General features: G+C 42.2%; 1 protein-coding gene across 2 annotated transcripts in view; it reads right to left on the bottom strand.

The window, feature by feature from the left end:
• SLIT2 (slit guidance ligand 2) overlaps positions 1-14,712 on the bottom strand; it is a gene marked incomplete at both ends in the record, with an annotated part of 248,458 nt that extends 233,746 nt beyond the window's left edge. For both annotated transcript variants that reach the window (XM_084266864.1, XM_084266865.1), the window contains 3 exons: positions 11,354-11,425; positions 12,608-12,679; positions 14,537-14,712. In XM_084266864.1, the coding sequence (XP_084122990.1) occupies positions 11,354-11,425; positions 12,608-12,679; positions 14,537-14,712 (320 nt within the window). The remainder of the gene's footprint in view (positions 1-11,353; positions 11,426-12,607; positions 12,680-14,536) is intronic.
• Positions 14,713-16,379: the final 1,667 nt, after the last annotated feature.

Raw genomic sequence — 16,379 nt, 5'->3', positions numbered from 1 at the left:
ACCATAATGCTGCTACTTGGTCCTCCACAAGTTATCTTCCAGTGGCCTTTAGTTCAAGTAAATACAATTTTAGCCATAGCTCACCTAAAATAACAGAAGCCCTCAAAGATAGCTTAAGAAATTATCAAAGTTTAGAGCTGTTTCAAGTAAATTACAAATCTGTTGTACTCTTAATTAGAAACAGCCTGTCCCATTGGATGCAAGACTGAAAGCCTTCCAAAACCCTAAATATTAGGCACAGATGCTTTTTATTCTACCACCACTGTTTCAGGAAGAAGGACAGAAGGCTTCTAACTCAAAAGTTAATGACTGCAGAAGTCATTATTTTTCATTTCTCCAGCCAAGTTAGCTAAGAATTAAACAGACATAGTAACACACAGTACAGTACAGCTTTGAGGTTCTACTCTTCAAAGGAGCACATCCACACCTACTGCTTGATCATCAGCACAAGACTTTACATTCAAAATAGGTGAAGGCAACCATTCAAAAACAATCACGAAACTCATTTGCAGAATATGTATAACCTTAGAAAGGACACAAACATTTTTCCATTAAGTTTCAATTTAAAATGAAAGGACACATCAGGAAACACTGCTGAGTGCTCATGCAACAGCACTTTCTACTCAAAATGGCTGAGCCCACCAGGCTCCTCAAGAAGTTACAATAGGTTACAGGGATGTGTATCTGCTGGGAAGTTTTACTGTCCGTTCAGACTTGAACGTAGGAAATACAAAATCATTCTACAAAACAATCCAACGTCTTAAAAAGGAAAGCTAATGCACATCACCCAAATCATCTTCATGGACTGGTATAACTATCAAGTCCTAGAAACTTACATACAATACCAAACATCAGAATAAGTGATGCCTACTTCCTCTCTAGAGGACTTACACAGTGCTTGACTGAGGCTCATGCCTGCAAAGAAAGCAAGCTTTATTACTTTTCAGAAGCAGAGAACATCTGTGCATGTGTCCAAAGACACAATCTACCAAACTTACACATTTAGCAATTGCTGCCTGTGAATGTGACTTGCATGAACATGGCCACGAAGTGAAAAGAAAGCTGAAGAACTAAGAGCTAAATTGGGTTGTTTTTTTTTTTTTGCTAGGAAAAGGCTGTTGCTCTCTGAACACTTCACTATTCCTCACTGTTTCAACATAAAGAATATTTCTACAAGTAGATAGCAATAATTTTTAATGCTGTAGGCAGAATCAATAAAAAATGTGGAAAACCAACTTGCAATCCAGAAAAGTACAGGCTAGTCAACCTCACCTTGAGGTGTGGGAAGGTGACAGGACAAAAGAAAAGCTATTTCTAGACACATTAAGGACCAAATGATAACAGGGAGTAGTCAGCATGGGTTTAAAACTGAAAATCATGCCTGCCCAGCCTAAGAGGCATTCTACAGCAATTTGTGGAAGATAGCAAAGCAGTGGATGTTTACCTTGACTTTAGCAAAGCTTGACGGTGTCTCCCGTAACAGTTGTCCTCAGACAAACTGAAGTACAGGCTACAAAAACACATGGCAAAGTGGACTGAAAAGTGTCTCAACTGACAAATTCAGTTGTCAAAGCCCAGCTGGAGAACAGCCACTAGTGGTGTACACCAGGGGTCAGTACTGGAATGGTACTGGGTCAACACATTCTTCAACAAGCTGGAAGGTGGGTGTGCTGCCAGTTAGAGGAACATGTACAGGCTGTTCAAGAAGGAACCTCATGAAGCTCAAAGTCCTGCACTTAGGGACGAAAAGCCCTGTGCATCAGTAGTCAATCAGCTGGAAATCAGCTTTACAGACAAAGACCTAGGGTACCAGTGAACAAGAAATTAAACTGGCACCAGCAATGTCCCCTCGCAGCCAAAAGCATCCATCCTGGGCTGCATGAGGAAAAGCACCAACAGCAGGGGAAGGCAGGTGATCCTTCCCCTCAGCACTGGTGAGACACCTGGAGTGCTGCATCCAGTGCTGCACTCTGCACTACAAGAGAAACATGGGCATACTGGAGCAAATCCAGAGAAGGGCCATGAAGACAATGAAGCAGGTTGAAAGACTTGTCATGGCAGAAGAGGTTTAAAGGGCTGGGAATGTTTAGCCTGGGGAAGGGAAGGCTCACTGGGATCTCCATGGGAAGGCACTACATCACTTGTTTATACACCAGTATGGAAGATTGAACCAGGCTCTTCTCAGTGGTGGACAGTGAGAGGACAAGAGCCAACAGGCACAAATCAAAATACAGGAAATTACATTTAAACATAAGAAAAGTATTTGTGAGAGTGGTCAAACGATGGAACAGGTTTCTCAGAGAGGCTGTAGATTCTCCATCATTGGAGAAATTCAAAATCCCAACTGGATAAAGCCCTCAGCCACCTGCACTGATTGACCTTGAAATTATCAGTAACATGAGACTAGATAATCTACAGAGGCTCCTTCAAACCTCCACAATAATTCACATATATGGTATAAAGTATACCATAAAGAAACAGAAGTTATAAAACCTTCATAAATATAGGATCAAGTACCAGATAAAGCAATTATGATTTATGACAACATTTGGAATTACTTCCAAAAAAAAACCCAAACAGGCAAAGAAAGAAGTGAAGAAAAGTTGACCTATTAGATGGAATTTAGCTAGAGTTTGTTTAGAAAGACAAGAAGGGCCTGCAAATAGTCTAGATAGGCTTGTAACTGCCTTTCTGGCACTCAGTTACCACAGTTAGTCTTCATTCAAGTATTCTTCCATAACACCTGCACAGGCATCCTGCCAAAGTAGTCAGAAAGGTTGATGTGTCTTAAAAAAAAAAGTTAAGGGAGACTTTGCCACATTGTATTTGATTATCAGTCTAGATTATTAAGGACAAGCCAGCACAGTGTACTACATTCTATGAAGGAAAATAAAACATTTCTTCTGATAAGTTTCAACCAGACTCTTCAGGGTAAATGAGGTAATATAACAGTATGAGTCACTTGAAGTGGCAGCCATGAAGCCAGATCCCTTGTACATTTTGGAGTTTAACTGCAAAATTCCAGATATAACTGTGGCTTCTGCTGTTAAAATAAGGAGCATGTTAAATGCTCTGGGAAATATGCCGTACTGAAGTGTAATGTGCTATGGCAACTCCACTTTTACCTGTGGATATCTACCATTAAATTGGGATTGTTTGTTTGGGGTTTTTTGGGTTTCTGCTGTTTGGTTTTCTTTTAAATACTGAACTGGCTCTGCAACAGATAGATGTGCTTTTTAAAGTATAAACCTCAAATGTATAGCTTTAAGTTTAATATCAGTGTTCTATAGCATCAATTTAAAATAGATTCCAAACACAAAACACTATTAGAAACAAAACCAGACAACAGTCCTGTAGAATCAGATTTGGTTTCAGCATTTTGCAACAGTGCAAATGTTGAGGAAGGAAGAAAGAAGAGCATCCAGCAAACAATGTCACAAAGGATGAGCACAAAACAGATGTGGGAAAAATAAACAGCCTTCCTGCCCTGGAATTTGTAAAAAGGTCTGCAAAGAGCAAACAGGACTTCTCACTGCAATTTGACTTCCAGACCTATAAAAGGAGTCCCATGAGAAAAGACACTCAGATGAATAAAATATACTAAAAATAATAGTGAACACTCACAAGCCTTTCAAAAGAACATTGCTCTTGAACTTAAAGTTTTATCAAGCATTTTGTAGTATTCTGAAATCAAAATGTAGCTATATGAGCTGATTTTTAAAATGTTATTAGAACACTGCATATTTCTAAATGCAGTCTTCAAAGACAGCCTTTGTCAATTTCTGATTTACCAGGAACTTTTATAGAGAAGATATTTCAGGTTATTTTGACAAAAGTCTGCTAATACAGAATAATTACTGTAGTAATTTTTATTATTATTTTTAGACTATAAATACAGGTGGCCCCAGTACAATTTGTGTAAGATGGTCTCACATTCCTTTGGTAAGTGATTAGCACCGCAGGCTTCGTGGTCTAAGATGAGGAATGAGCTATGTATTGCCCTTAAACTATGTAGGATTAGCCAAGAGAAGGATTTTTCACATCCGTGATTAACAAGGAATAACTGTTCACCCCCTTCAGGGCTGTTCAAAAACGTATTCTTTACCTGAACTCATTATTCTTCCACTACCTATCACACATGCGTGAAGGTATTAACCCTTCAAATGCTCATAAATTGAGACTAAAGCCAGACAGGTGGTTAAGTATCAGCACTTTAAGGAGAAAAGTCAAACATCAAGCACATGCACTAGTACTTCAGGTTATAGGCAGTCCAACCAAGACATTCCTGGCTGCAGTAGTCAGAAACTGTTCAGAATGTATCCCAACTGAAAAATTAATCCTCAAGCTTCAGTAACAAACTTGCACAATAAAATGAAGACCAGGATTCAGTGAGAAAAGAAATCTGAGACTAACCCCTAGCTAAAGAGCTAAGAACTCATTTGAAGAGCTCAGAACTAATTCCATACTGTGCAATACAAGGCCTTATTGGCAAAAAAGCTGCTTTCACTGAGACTGTGTCTAGTCAAGCCCAAGAAGATGAAGTATCATTGATTTGTTGCCTATTGTTTTAGCTATGATAGTGATGCAAATAATCCTGGAACATTAGCAGTGACTCTACTGCTAACATAGCATTTTTCAGCAAGGGTCCTAAAATTCCACATTAGCCTTTAAACTCCACATCTATGACTCTGTAAATTGGAAGGAAAAAACAAACAAAAATTCATCACACACAGATTTTGCTTTAGTTAAACCTGTCATCACCGTGCAGTTTTGCAACATTTAGCCATTTTTTCCGAAAGCCCTTTATTCTGAACTTTGATCACATAGCTCTGCAGAAGTGACATTCTGGGTTTTCAACACTTGTTTTCTACAACTGAAAGGACTATATTCTATCAGGGACAGAAAACCGAGAAACAATGTGTTCAGACCAAATTTAATTATTCTGGGATTAACTTATTGACTCAGCTCACATTTAAAGAATCATAGAAAATCCTGCTATTCCTATTTAAAAATGACTATTTTCCTACTTGGAATTTACATTTTATGGGCAGACCTAGTCAAATAATTGGAATAAAATGGCAGTCTCATGCCACACATCACTACATAATAAGACATTAGCACATACATTTATTTTAATCTCTGGAAAGCACGTTTTATCCCATCAGTGATGGAGTAAATCTGCATTATATGCTTACAATATAGTGCAGCCTTTTCCTAGAAGAGACAAAAAGAGCCGCTACTACCTTATCTAGTCTACTTAGAAACAGCTGATAATTCCCTCAACTGCCCGGGTCTGGTAGGCAGTATTGGCCAAGACAGGCAGCATTTGGTTTTTGCCTAGATGGAACATTTTATTTCTTAGTCCTTAGCCTGCCTTTAAGATGAGATTCTCTGTAAATCCCCATATATTCAAAGATCATGGTAACTCATAAGTGGATTTTAATTCCAAAACCTGCTAATAGAGTCTAATACTTTACAACATTTATCAGAGCGAGAGTCTAAACAGATAACTCTAGCCACATAATGTGTGAAATACAGCTAAAAACCACTTTATTATACTGAATCCCATTTAATAACTTAGACAAGATTGACTCCTATGTATTGAGGTTAATTAAGCCCTTGCTGCAGAAGATGCAAACGTAGCAGGTTCGTGTACAGATTTATACATAGAAATCCGAATAGTACTTCAGTTTATTAAGTAGAAAAAACCAACTTTCCTTGAAAGTATGCAGTTTAAATATACTTTTCCTTCTGTGCTGTGACACATCGGTAAGTTTCAAATCGTTCATCCACAGCATCAACAAAACTTTAGTAATTTTCAGTACTACTCAAACACTTATAACTACGCTCCTAAGTAAATACTCTCCTTCAGTTTTAATAACTTGTTCTAATGTACTCGTGGAGATGGAGCCTCAATAAATAGCAAGTACAGACAATTCCTCAGTTTGTTATTTTAGAACAGTTGTAAAAAACTTAAGAGAAATGCATGAACTGTAACAAAACATTTAATTCTAGAGATATTTCCTTCTCCATTATTTAGTGATACATTGTAAGAAACCTGAAAATACAACACATAGCTTTTAGTTTAAATCTATTTCAAGTACCAACTTGAAGTTCAACCCTTACAGCATTCTTTACTTGAATTTAGCATTTCAGCTTGTTCACACCATGTAGCTCCTGGGAGCTGGTTTCTGGGGATGTATAGGGGGGTGTGGGTTGTAAATATTTAGCTCAGACACTAGCTCAGAAGTTGCAGTTGTTCTAGAGCCCGAGAGAGTAAAAATTTACCTCCATGCTAGTTTTCAGTAGAAGGAGGTTTTGTGGTGTTTTCTATTTGGTTTGGGTTTTTTGTTGTTGTTCAGGGTTTGGTTTTTAAGCCTAAACAGCTATGTCTTTAGAACTGCTAAGACAATAAATGCCCATTTTAAAAATAAATTCTATTAATTCAAGTATCAAAAGTGTAGGGGCTCAGCCTGGAAACTTTCTAGGCCACACAAGTAACCTTTCTCACAAGAGTAATCAGTAGGACTACTCATGCAAAACAAGTTATTCACGTGGTAAATGTCTGCAGAATCAGACTCCAAATTAGCATTTTAGGGGCATACTGCTGCCTCAATGGATTATTCACAAATACAGGAAGAAAAATGTGGGCAGTTTTCAAACAATTGCTGTAAAGTCTTCCCATCCTGACATTTTTTTTTTTAATGTTTAGCATAGCTTAGAATGATCATAGCTGGGATCTCAACTTCTAGATATAGAAACACTATTAGGAAATATTATGATTAAAACAAAGAAATCATAAATGGAAATGTAACTACTTTGCTACATAAACAAGCAAAGAATATATTTAACCCTCAAACCCTGACTGCATCGCATTTCTAGAGTAAAAAGAACTCTAAAGGAATTTTAGTCTTCAGCAGCTTATAACAGAACCAGTTCAACAGTGTATAGCAGCTGTCTCCAGCCAAATTGTATACTTCCCTCCAGATGACAATAGCTTGTAAAAACACTGCAATGCTTGGAGCAGTAGCTTCAACACCAGAGAAGGTAGTAGACTACACTTTTCCAAAAACCAACTACATGTAAATAACTTTTAAAGCTGTGTCTTAATAGTGTTAGTTTTCTGAAAGTGGAGATTTTCAGTATAGTCTTTTAAGAAACAAGATGAAGATATTTCAAACTATTATAAACATCACACCCTAGATGACAGCTTTATAAAAAAAGAAGAAACAAGTGTTTAGTTTCACATTCTCACAAGGAATTGTTCCAAAGAGTTTTGTCTCCACTGTCTTCCAGTGGTCTCTGGCAATTCTTAAACTTTGGAAATTCTCCATGCCTTGACACTACTTGTATTCCTACCATGAAGCATATTGAAACACACCACTGATACATAGCAAAGGTCTATGCAAAAGGGGTTCAGGCAACATGACATGTCACATACCCATCCTTTCTTTATGGATCGACCTGCCATGTATTGAACAATCACATACTCTTTAGAGGTCCTACTCATAGGAACCTGGGGTCAGTACACAGGTTACTAGTTACTATAAAAAGTCTTGCAGATGTTAAGTACAGGATAGCCAAGAACATAATTAATCCACGAATTTTTGACACTGCTTCAGGATGCACACAAAGGTATAAACTGCCCCACTGACTGAAAAATGGGCAGTACATGTGAAAGCTCATAAAGGGTTGCTCCATCAGACAGAGCATCTACGCAACACAACAGACCACATAATTCAGCCATTCAAGGTAGACTGTAAATTCATGGCAGACTGGTTAGCTCAGGCAGCATTGTACCAAATCGATTTGGACCACAGCTAGTACCCCCATAACAGTTAAGTCTTCATACAGGACTGATGGAGATTGTAACTAAGTGAACATTGTCCTGTATACCCATTTATTTGGCTGAAGGCTTTTGCAGAGAAGTATCCAACTAAAAGGCTTAGAGTAAAATCATCGTCAGTTTCACTGGGGTCCCTCCAGCAACTGAAGTTCCACAACCCTAAAATTTAATCTGATTAAGTTGCTAGTTCCATCTTGTTTTCCCTCCCAGTTCCTATGTAGTAGGCACTACTATGTAATCACTTGCTGCCAGCTAAACATTTCTACTGTAAAATTCCAGCAGGGCTGCTGTAGAAACAATCACTTGTTACAGCACTATTTATTGTGGGTTTGGTTTCCACTGCACTTCTACAATTACACTGATGTGACACAAATTCCTGCTATGGAGCATATTAGGTCTAAGTAGCTTTGTGTACATACTACTACATATGTCTGCTGTGCTAGAGATTTGTGAGCTAAACCACAGAAGAAACATTTTTATCCACCTGGGAGAGGTATACAAAGCTTTAATCAAACATATTTTAAGTAGTTCTCTTCTGAAGAGAAGGTTGAGAGTTTCTTCTCTCTGATATTAATTCTGTGCTTCAGGTCTTTACTACCCTTCGAGGAACTTGAGGATATTCAGTGTTTTGCATGATCAGAGATACAAGTGAGTACTCACAATGAGTAACTCACTGATCAGCCAAACAGCTCCTTGGAAATCAGAGTAACTGGTCTAAAAATAAATGATTTTGTATCTGAAATTCCAGGTCAAAAAACCCAAACACACCATTTAACTGAAAGAGATGGATTTATATTTTTTCCCCAAAGGGAAGCTACTGTGAAAGTCTGTTCTTCACATTAAAGAAAGTACTGAACTACAGGAAATACATTTTAAAATTCAGCCTGTAAGTGCTAGCACAAGATACTCCAACATCAGAAATACTACATGTAAACAACTTCATAAACAAAATTGAGTTCATTTAAGTTGCAGTAAGGTTTGCTTATACCTTCCACTGGCATGCTAAAAGGACTGCATCAGGTACTTTTTGACAGTAACTTGGCACATTACACTTACAGTGGAAACGTGACATCCTACACTGACACTTTGAAAAAACTAAAAAGCTTTAAAGTGCTTGCTATTTAATGTATAAAAGAAAATACTTGAAGGAAGTACCCACAAGTTTCCTGAGAAATCGTTTTAAATTTCAGAATCCCAAGGAGATGAATTGGCTGTCAGATAACAATGTGCCTTCATCAGATGGACTTGGCAGTTGTAAACAAGAGGAATTTTCTCAGCTTTTCCTCACAAATATGAAATATTTGCTCTTAGCCAACAGCTGGGGCGGTTTAAAGACATCTTGCATATATATTCAAATTACAAGTCACCCACACACCTAACACTGACTGAATTCCAGCAAATTAATGCAACTCTGACAAGTACTGGAGCAGATGCAAAATAATTCAGAAGACAAAACAGAATTTAACTTCATAGGTCTAAGTCACTAAATCTTCAAATATCACAGTTTTCCTGCTGAAGGGTGAACAAAGAAACCCTACAAAAGTAGCCACAATTATCAGAATTTCTCTCTAGAGCTAGTATCTTATGTAAATGAAAAAGTAGCTACTGCTTTCCAAATTTTTTGCCGATCTATTGCGAGAAAGCCAAAGAAAAAAACAGAAAATGTAATGACAAAATACATTCAGACAAGAAAGTTTAAGCTAAAGCGTTCGTTTTTCTAGTGTGGCAAATCTATATTTCTGGAATCTTTTCATAATTTGAAGGTATTTAATGGTAATTTAAAAAAAAAAAATTGTTCATAAATCACAAAGCAGGATCTTACTTTAGGGTAATCAAGAAATAGAGTCGACTAGACTGTTTAAAAACTTAGCAAGTATCTGGTATTTCAGTGTCAAACAACATTCACAGTGAAAGCATGGATCATTTAATGCTTAACATTTCATGTACGCGTACTTACTTTTGCAATATGAACTATACCACTGTTTTAATTTTTTAGCTAGACCCTATAAACCAAATTCAGGAACGTGTACATATTATTCCAATATACCCCTCAGCAGGAGAGGCTACACTGAATCCCTATACTTTGTACAAAGTTTAAAACACATTGTAAAAAAAACCCCGTTGCATTAAGTCTGTAATAATATGACTTTGAAAAAATCTGACTATGCATTTCTAAGAGCAATTGATTTCATTAAAGTTTATTCAAAAAAATGTTGCATTATATAATAACACTTCCAACTTTTAGGTCAAAAGGTTACTTTGACTTATTTGAAAAAAAATGAGGTAGTTACCTTGAGTATATCATATTTAAAGTATTATAGAAGTGTCATTATTACACTGGTGGTTACTTAGTTTCTTGAATAGCTCTGTATGACCAACCAAACCAGAACAGTTTGTGTTTGGAGTTTCTTTGTTTTAAGTACACAGCAGCTGTGGATATAGAGCAAAACTATCACAAGGCAAGCAGAATGTTTAGGCTAATGCTGCTTTTCAGTGGAGTAAAGTAGAAATACCTTTATGAAGTTAAAGCAGCAGCAAATTAAAAACTAAATCAGACCTCAGAAGTATGCTTAAAGAAAAAGTGATGCAGTGAAAATGCAGCAATTAAGATGCCTAATAATGAAGACACTACTTTAAAGTTCTGCATAACCATACATTGATACAAGTGGCATTCTTAGCTTTTCCTAGCTCCAAACTGAAACTACATCCAACAATCAGCATCTTGTCTTTAAGAAGTCAGACATCCCAAGTTGTACAATACATTTTAAAAAATAATTTTATTTAGGAAATGCAACAGAATAAGGCAGCACATACTGAAAATTACACAATTATTACCAAAAAAGCTAAACCGTTCTGGGAATCCCTCAGTTTCTGTGTCCTACTGCAACCAAGCAGGTGTTCGCACTTCAACTTCACCAGACAAGACCCTCTCATCCCCACTCCATTCCGTCTCCCCACAGTATTCAATCTTTTTAAAATCCAAATCCAATTATTTTTTAAAAGCTAACAGTTCATATTTTTATAAACCTTTGTAAAAGATTTAATGATGTAAAACTGGAGGATACTTCAATTACTACTTTCGTACTATGTAACAAGACAACACTTTATAACTAGCAGTTACTTCCAACAACACATTGTATAAAACATCCTACATCTCAGAAACTAACATCCAACACTGTACCTCAAATAGGCATTTTCTTTTTAAAAATGTATTCATGTTTGAGAAAGTCCTTGTGTATTCAAGGGAAAATATCAGCTAGTATTCAAGCTATTCCCTACGAAATAATTGCAGTGCACATTTAAGATCTGGACTGCTCACAAAAGCTTCCCCCCATCCTAGCCCAATACATGCTGCTTGAGAATTTCTTACTTCTCTTGTGCCTCAGTAAGACTAAACGATCAAGTTTTTAAAAAGCAATTAAAAATCAGAGGCCTGAGTACCTTAACACACAACTGATTTTATAAAGAAAAGAAAATCCTCACACATTTAGAATTAAAAATACTTACAGCCTCTCCAGTTCTTTTAAATCCTGGAATGCTCCTCTCTCTATAGTACTAATCTTGTTCTCCATGAGCTGACTGAAAAACAGAAAATTTTGTATATATGTTTTAATAGATCTGAGATCACTTGTTGCATTAACAGCAGTACTTTCAAGGCAACCACATCTCCACTAAAACAGGACAACAGTTATTCTATAGTGACATCCACTTAAACCTTCCAGACCCCCGTCACTTTACATGGGCTCATATTCCCAAAAGGGGAAAAAAAAATAATCAATAATCTCCTCACTAAAAGACTTATCAATAGATATTACATGTGTTCATCTATTTTAAGAGGCCCAAATCAAAGAGTTATGCATATGCATACACGCTGTGCACACACACACATGCATCACCATCATCGCTCTTCAGCGAGTTTTAAGACTCCAGTTGAACAGTATGAAGGGAATATTAGTCTCACATGAGATCAACAAGAGTACTGAACAGTGGTGTTGGAAAACTAGCAGTAAAAGACCACAGATTGTAGCCATAACAGTAGTTTTGTTTTGTAAGAAAATTTAAAGTTACTACAACATGATAGCCTGTTTCAGGGAGAAACAGACAAGGATTTTACATGACTGCTTGCTCAATTAGCCTTAACAAATAAGCTAAGTAAATTCTGCAGTACTTTAAAGTTGGTATTAGATAATTCCCACCCACCCCACTTCATAATGCATCAAACAAAAGCATTTATAAACCACCACACCCAAAACACAAACCAAATCTCTGCTTCTTCAAAATCACTGTTAAAAGGTTTCCTTTTCCCCCAAAACTGTAGAAAACCAAGAATCATCACCCGGGACTTGTTTTTGAATTCAGTTAAGGAGTAACTTTTCTTTCATTGAACTCCCTCATATTCAGGTTGAGAGTACTCGTTTTCAATGTGAACTATAAATTTGCTGGCCTTAAACTCAAGTCGCTCCAACCAATTCAACCAATTTTAGGAACTCTTACTTGTAAACTACATGCCAAATTAAATTCTCAAGGTCTCACAGCCTTAAAGGAGAGATTAAAAAAAATCTAAATAAATTGTATTTAAGGCAGCTGCTAACCGACTCATATCAGTGGGGGAGGGGAATCTCTAAATTCAGATGCAGTAGCACAATAGTTAGAAAGTGATAACCCATCCAAATTACAAACTGAAAGATAACTAGTTCGATATTTTTTACAACACACTGTAACATCAGTCCTAAAAGTTCTGTGATAGAAAGAGAAACTTACAGAACTCGAAGGTGCCTTAGACCAGCAAAGTCGGTCTTGGTGATTCTTGTGATGTTATTTCCATTAAGATCCCTAAGAAGAATAATTTATAAGCAGTAAAATTAAAACATTTCAGAGTTACTTTTAAATGGTTTTGTTTGTATTCACAGGCACAGCATTTTCAGATATTGGGAGATGCAAATGAACCCAACAAACCATTCCTACAACTATCACTGTGTAAGCTCCCGATTCCCAAGCAACTACATGAAGGTTCTTCTTGAAAGTAGTGGTTTCAAACTTCGTATTAAGAGACTCTTACAAAGTCAGTTCTGCCTGCCATTATACAGCTCACATTTATCTTTAACAATATAGAAGAGTCAAAACCTTTCTCAACGTGGTTATAATTGCATTTAAGAAACCACTAAAGCTACTATATATATACATGTTACTCTGTGGAAAAAATAAAACAGTGACTGAAATCAAGGTGATTTTCCACATTTTAAGCAACTTTCAGCTTTCACAGTATTGCTACTGAGGCAGAATAAGTCATAACTTCCTACATCAAACATTACTTTCCAAAGAAACCTAAGATCATTGAAGGATATGTGATAGGAAACATGATTTTATGAAAACTAAACTCTTCACTTGCGGCACAGGCAACTACACTGACTGCAGAATGCAAAGTTGTTTCAGAAGCAACGGAAGGCTGTGTTTAGGCCCTAGCATTCCTGATCCTACTTCAGCACTGCTTTATTTTCTGGAGTTATCTGTCCCTTTTTAATAATGTTCTGGGATGAAGATACAAACTTCCCTCTATTCCAATCCCCACAATAATACCAGAGTTTACAATTCCTGAGGTAAACCATTAGGAAGTGGTATTACATGGAAAGTACCCTAACGGTTACGTTAGGAATGAGCTGTAGTTCAGGAAAAAAAAAAAAAGAAATCATTCTTTCCTCTGTGCTTGCTTTACATGTGGCCAGAACAGCACTGTTATAGAAAAGTGCACAAGTCTCAGTCTAAATGCATCCCTGATACTCTCTCTCCCCGAGTGAATTCATCACCCGAGATGTGCGTTCATATGCCAACGGTTAAATGACCTAGAGAGCAAGAAATGATGCGCTCACCTCTTGCACTCCTTAGACCCTTCTGAAAGGCAGCATGGTACGATAGATAACCGACCACATGCTTGCCCTCTCTCAAGGCTGTAAGATACCCTAGCCGGAGAGTACACGAATGGTCTCAAAAAGCGGGTGCGGAGGAGGAAACACAGCTACAGCACAACTCGGTGCCCTGTGAGTGGGAAAGGGGCTAAACCTCCCCAGCGTGCCCGACCCCGAAGGCAGATAAACGGGCGCTTTCGCTGGGGCAGAGCCCCGCCGGGCTCCAGCTCCGCGCCCGCCTCCTCGCGCGGAATCACCGCGGCCGGTGGGGGAGGAGGGAGCACTGCGCGCCCGCGGAGCTCCGCCGCTCGCCCCGGGGCCTGCCTGCGCCCGCGGAGCGCGGCGGGGCGCCTCGACCCGCCTCTTTACCAACGCGTCGGGGGAAAGCAAGCCGCGATAGCGAAGTTTGCGGGGAAATGGGCGCCGGCGGAGGGAGAGGCCGCTCGCCGCTGCCTCGGGGCACCCCCACCCCCTCTCCGGGCCGCTGTGGTCCCCACCCCGCTGCTTCCAATCCCCGCAGCGGCGGGAACCGCGCTCCTCACCGCGGCTTCCCGGGATGAAAGGCAGCGGCTGGGAGCAGAGTCCACCTCTCCCGTGTTTCCGCGCATCGCCGTGAAACGGGCACAGCCAGCGGCAGGGGAAGGGAAAGGAAACCCCCACCCTAAGGGCGTCGGAACCCCAAACCGCGCCGGCTCCGGGGATCACCTCCGCCTCGCCGTCCGGCGGGAGCCCTGACGGGCACCGGTGGCCGAGGGGCGCTCGCCGCCGCGCCGGCCGGGTTACTTACAGTCTCTCGGTGTTGCGGGGGATGTTCCTCGGGACGCCGCGCAGCGCCAGCCCGTGACAGTCCACGGTGCTCCCCGAGCAAGAGCACTGCGCCGGGCAGGGCTGCGGCGACACCTCGCCCGCCATCGCCAGCAGCAGCCCCAGGGACAGGGTGAGCTTCCCCCAGCCGCACATCATCACCTCCCGATGCTGCCCGGCCGGGGCCCGCCGGCCTCGGCCCCGGGGAGGAGCGGGGCGCGTCGCCCTCCTCCTCGCCGCGGGGAGCGCTCGGGCAACTTTCAGAGTGCCGAGAAAAGCGAAGTCCTTTCTATCCAAAGCTCAGCCAAGAAAACAACCCCGGCAAAGTGAGGTGGGTGGCACCGATCCGCGGCTGAAGGCAACTTCACTGGGAGGGGGGGGCCGGGCCCGGGCCCTCCCTCGCTAGCCCCTCGGGTGGTGGGCAGAGGCGGCACTCGGGTCTCGTCTTCACACGCTCCCTGCGAAGCCGAAGCAAACCCACGGGCTAGGGGACGGCGGAGTTGGGGTAGCTCCTTATCTTCCTCCTCGCCCCCTCAAAGCCGTGATTCCCCTCTGAGCGCCCCGGCTAGAGGCCGCCGAGCCCCGTCCGCCCAAGCGGCGCGCTTCCTCCGCGGCGGCCCGCGCAGCGCTGCGGCCGCTCCCACGCGCGTCCCCCGCCGCGGGCCGCTCACAGCCCCACGGGGGGCGGCGGCGGGGCTGACACCGCGCACACACCGCCCTGCCAGAGGCGCCTCAGCAAATCATACCCCTCTCGCAGGCATTCATCAAACTGTCTCACGGAAGGAGGAGGGAGGGGAAGAAGGAAAAAAAAAAAAAGTCAAACACACAAGATGATGTTGGGCTTGGCTTTCCACCCCCCGCGCCCCCTCCTGCTGTAAGCTCCCAAGCCAAGTTTAGCAGGAAAGGGCTGGTCCTAGAGCACGATAATAATAATAAGCTCGAGAAGTGATTCGTTGCCCTGCTGGAAGGGAGTTCATCCACGACCTCTTTCTCCTCGGTGACAGATCACAGCTATAGATCCTCCTGTGATCCCGGGAGCACGGCGAGACAGACCAGTCAACAAGCGATGTGCGGCGAGAGCGGGAGGGGTTGGGGGTGCGTTATTCTGCTCCCCGTGGTCTCCCGGATACCGTGGCTTTGCTCCGGCAAAGGCACCTGATGGGAAAGGTAGGAAGTGCTCAGTTCTTCCAGGTGAGGCCAGTTCAGCAGCTCCTAGGGTTGCTGCAGCAAAAGGAGCAACTTTCCTCCTTTCCCGAAGCCCGCTGAGGCACAGCACTTCGGGAAGGGCTTGTGCCCCTGCCCCCTGATCCCGGCGGTGCACCTGAGCTGTCGGTGCTGGTGCCGAAGAGCCCGGCCCTCGGCTCTCCGGCGGCGGCGCTCCTCCGGCGCAGAGGGCGGAGTGGGGAGGGGTAGGGGGAACGCGGGAAGCCGGAGAAGGGAGACGATACGCCGGCTCCTTCCCTTGCACCCCGAGTCTCTCTCCGCTTGAACAATAGGATGGCACCGCCGCACGCAGGCCGGCTCTCCTCCCCGCTGCAAGGTGCCTGCCGGCGTCCGCGGAAAGTGCTCCCCGAGAGCAGCCGCCAGTCGAACCGCCGCCGGCACCTCGCCGAGAGCTCCCCACGCGGCCGCACGGCGCCCGCCGCCGCTCGCCTCGCCCGGCGCGGCGTCCCTCGCCCCGCTCCCACGGAGCCGGGAGCGCCCCACGCGCCGCCCTATATAGGGGCGGCGGGGCCGCGCCTCCCCAGCCCCGCCCGCAGCGCCCGCGCCGCGCTCACTGGCTGCGCCGCCGCCCGCCCCGGCCAGCCCGGCCCGGCCCCAGCCCC

The sequence above is a fragment of the Gallinula chloropus genome (genome assembly GCF_964237585.1).
Source record: "Gallinula chloropus genome assembly, chromosome: 7".
NCBI lineage: Eukaryota > Metazoa > Chordata > Aves > Gruiformes > Rallidae > Gallinula > Gallinula chloropus.
The sequence above is the reverse complement of the archived record's forward strand: the minus strand, read 5'-3'. Positions and strand labels throughout refer to the sequence as shown.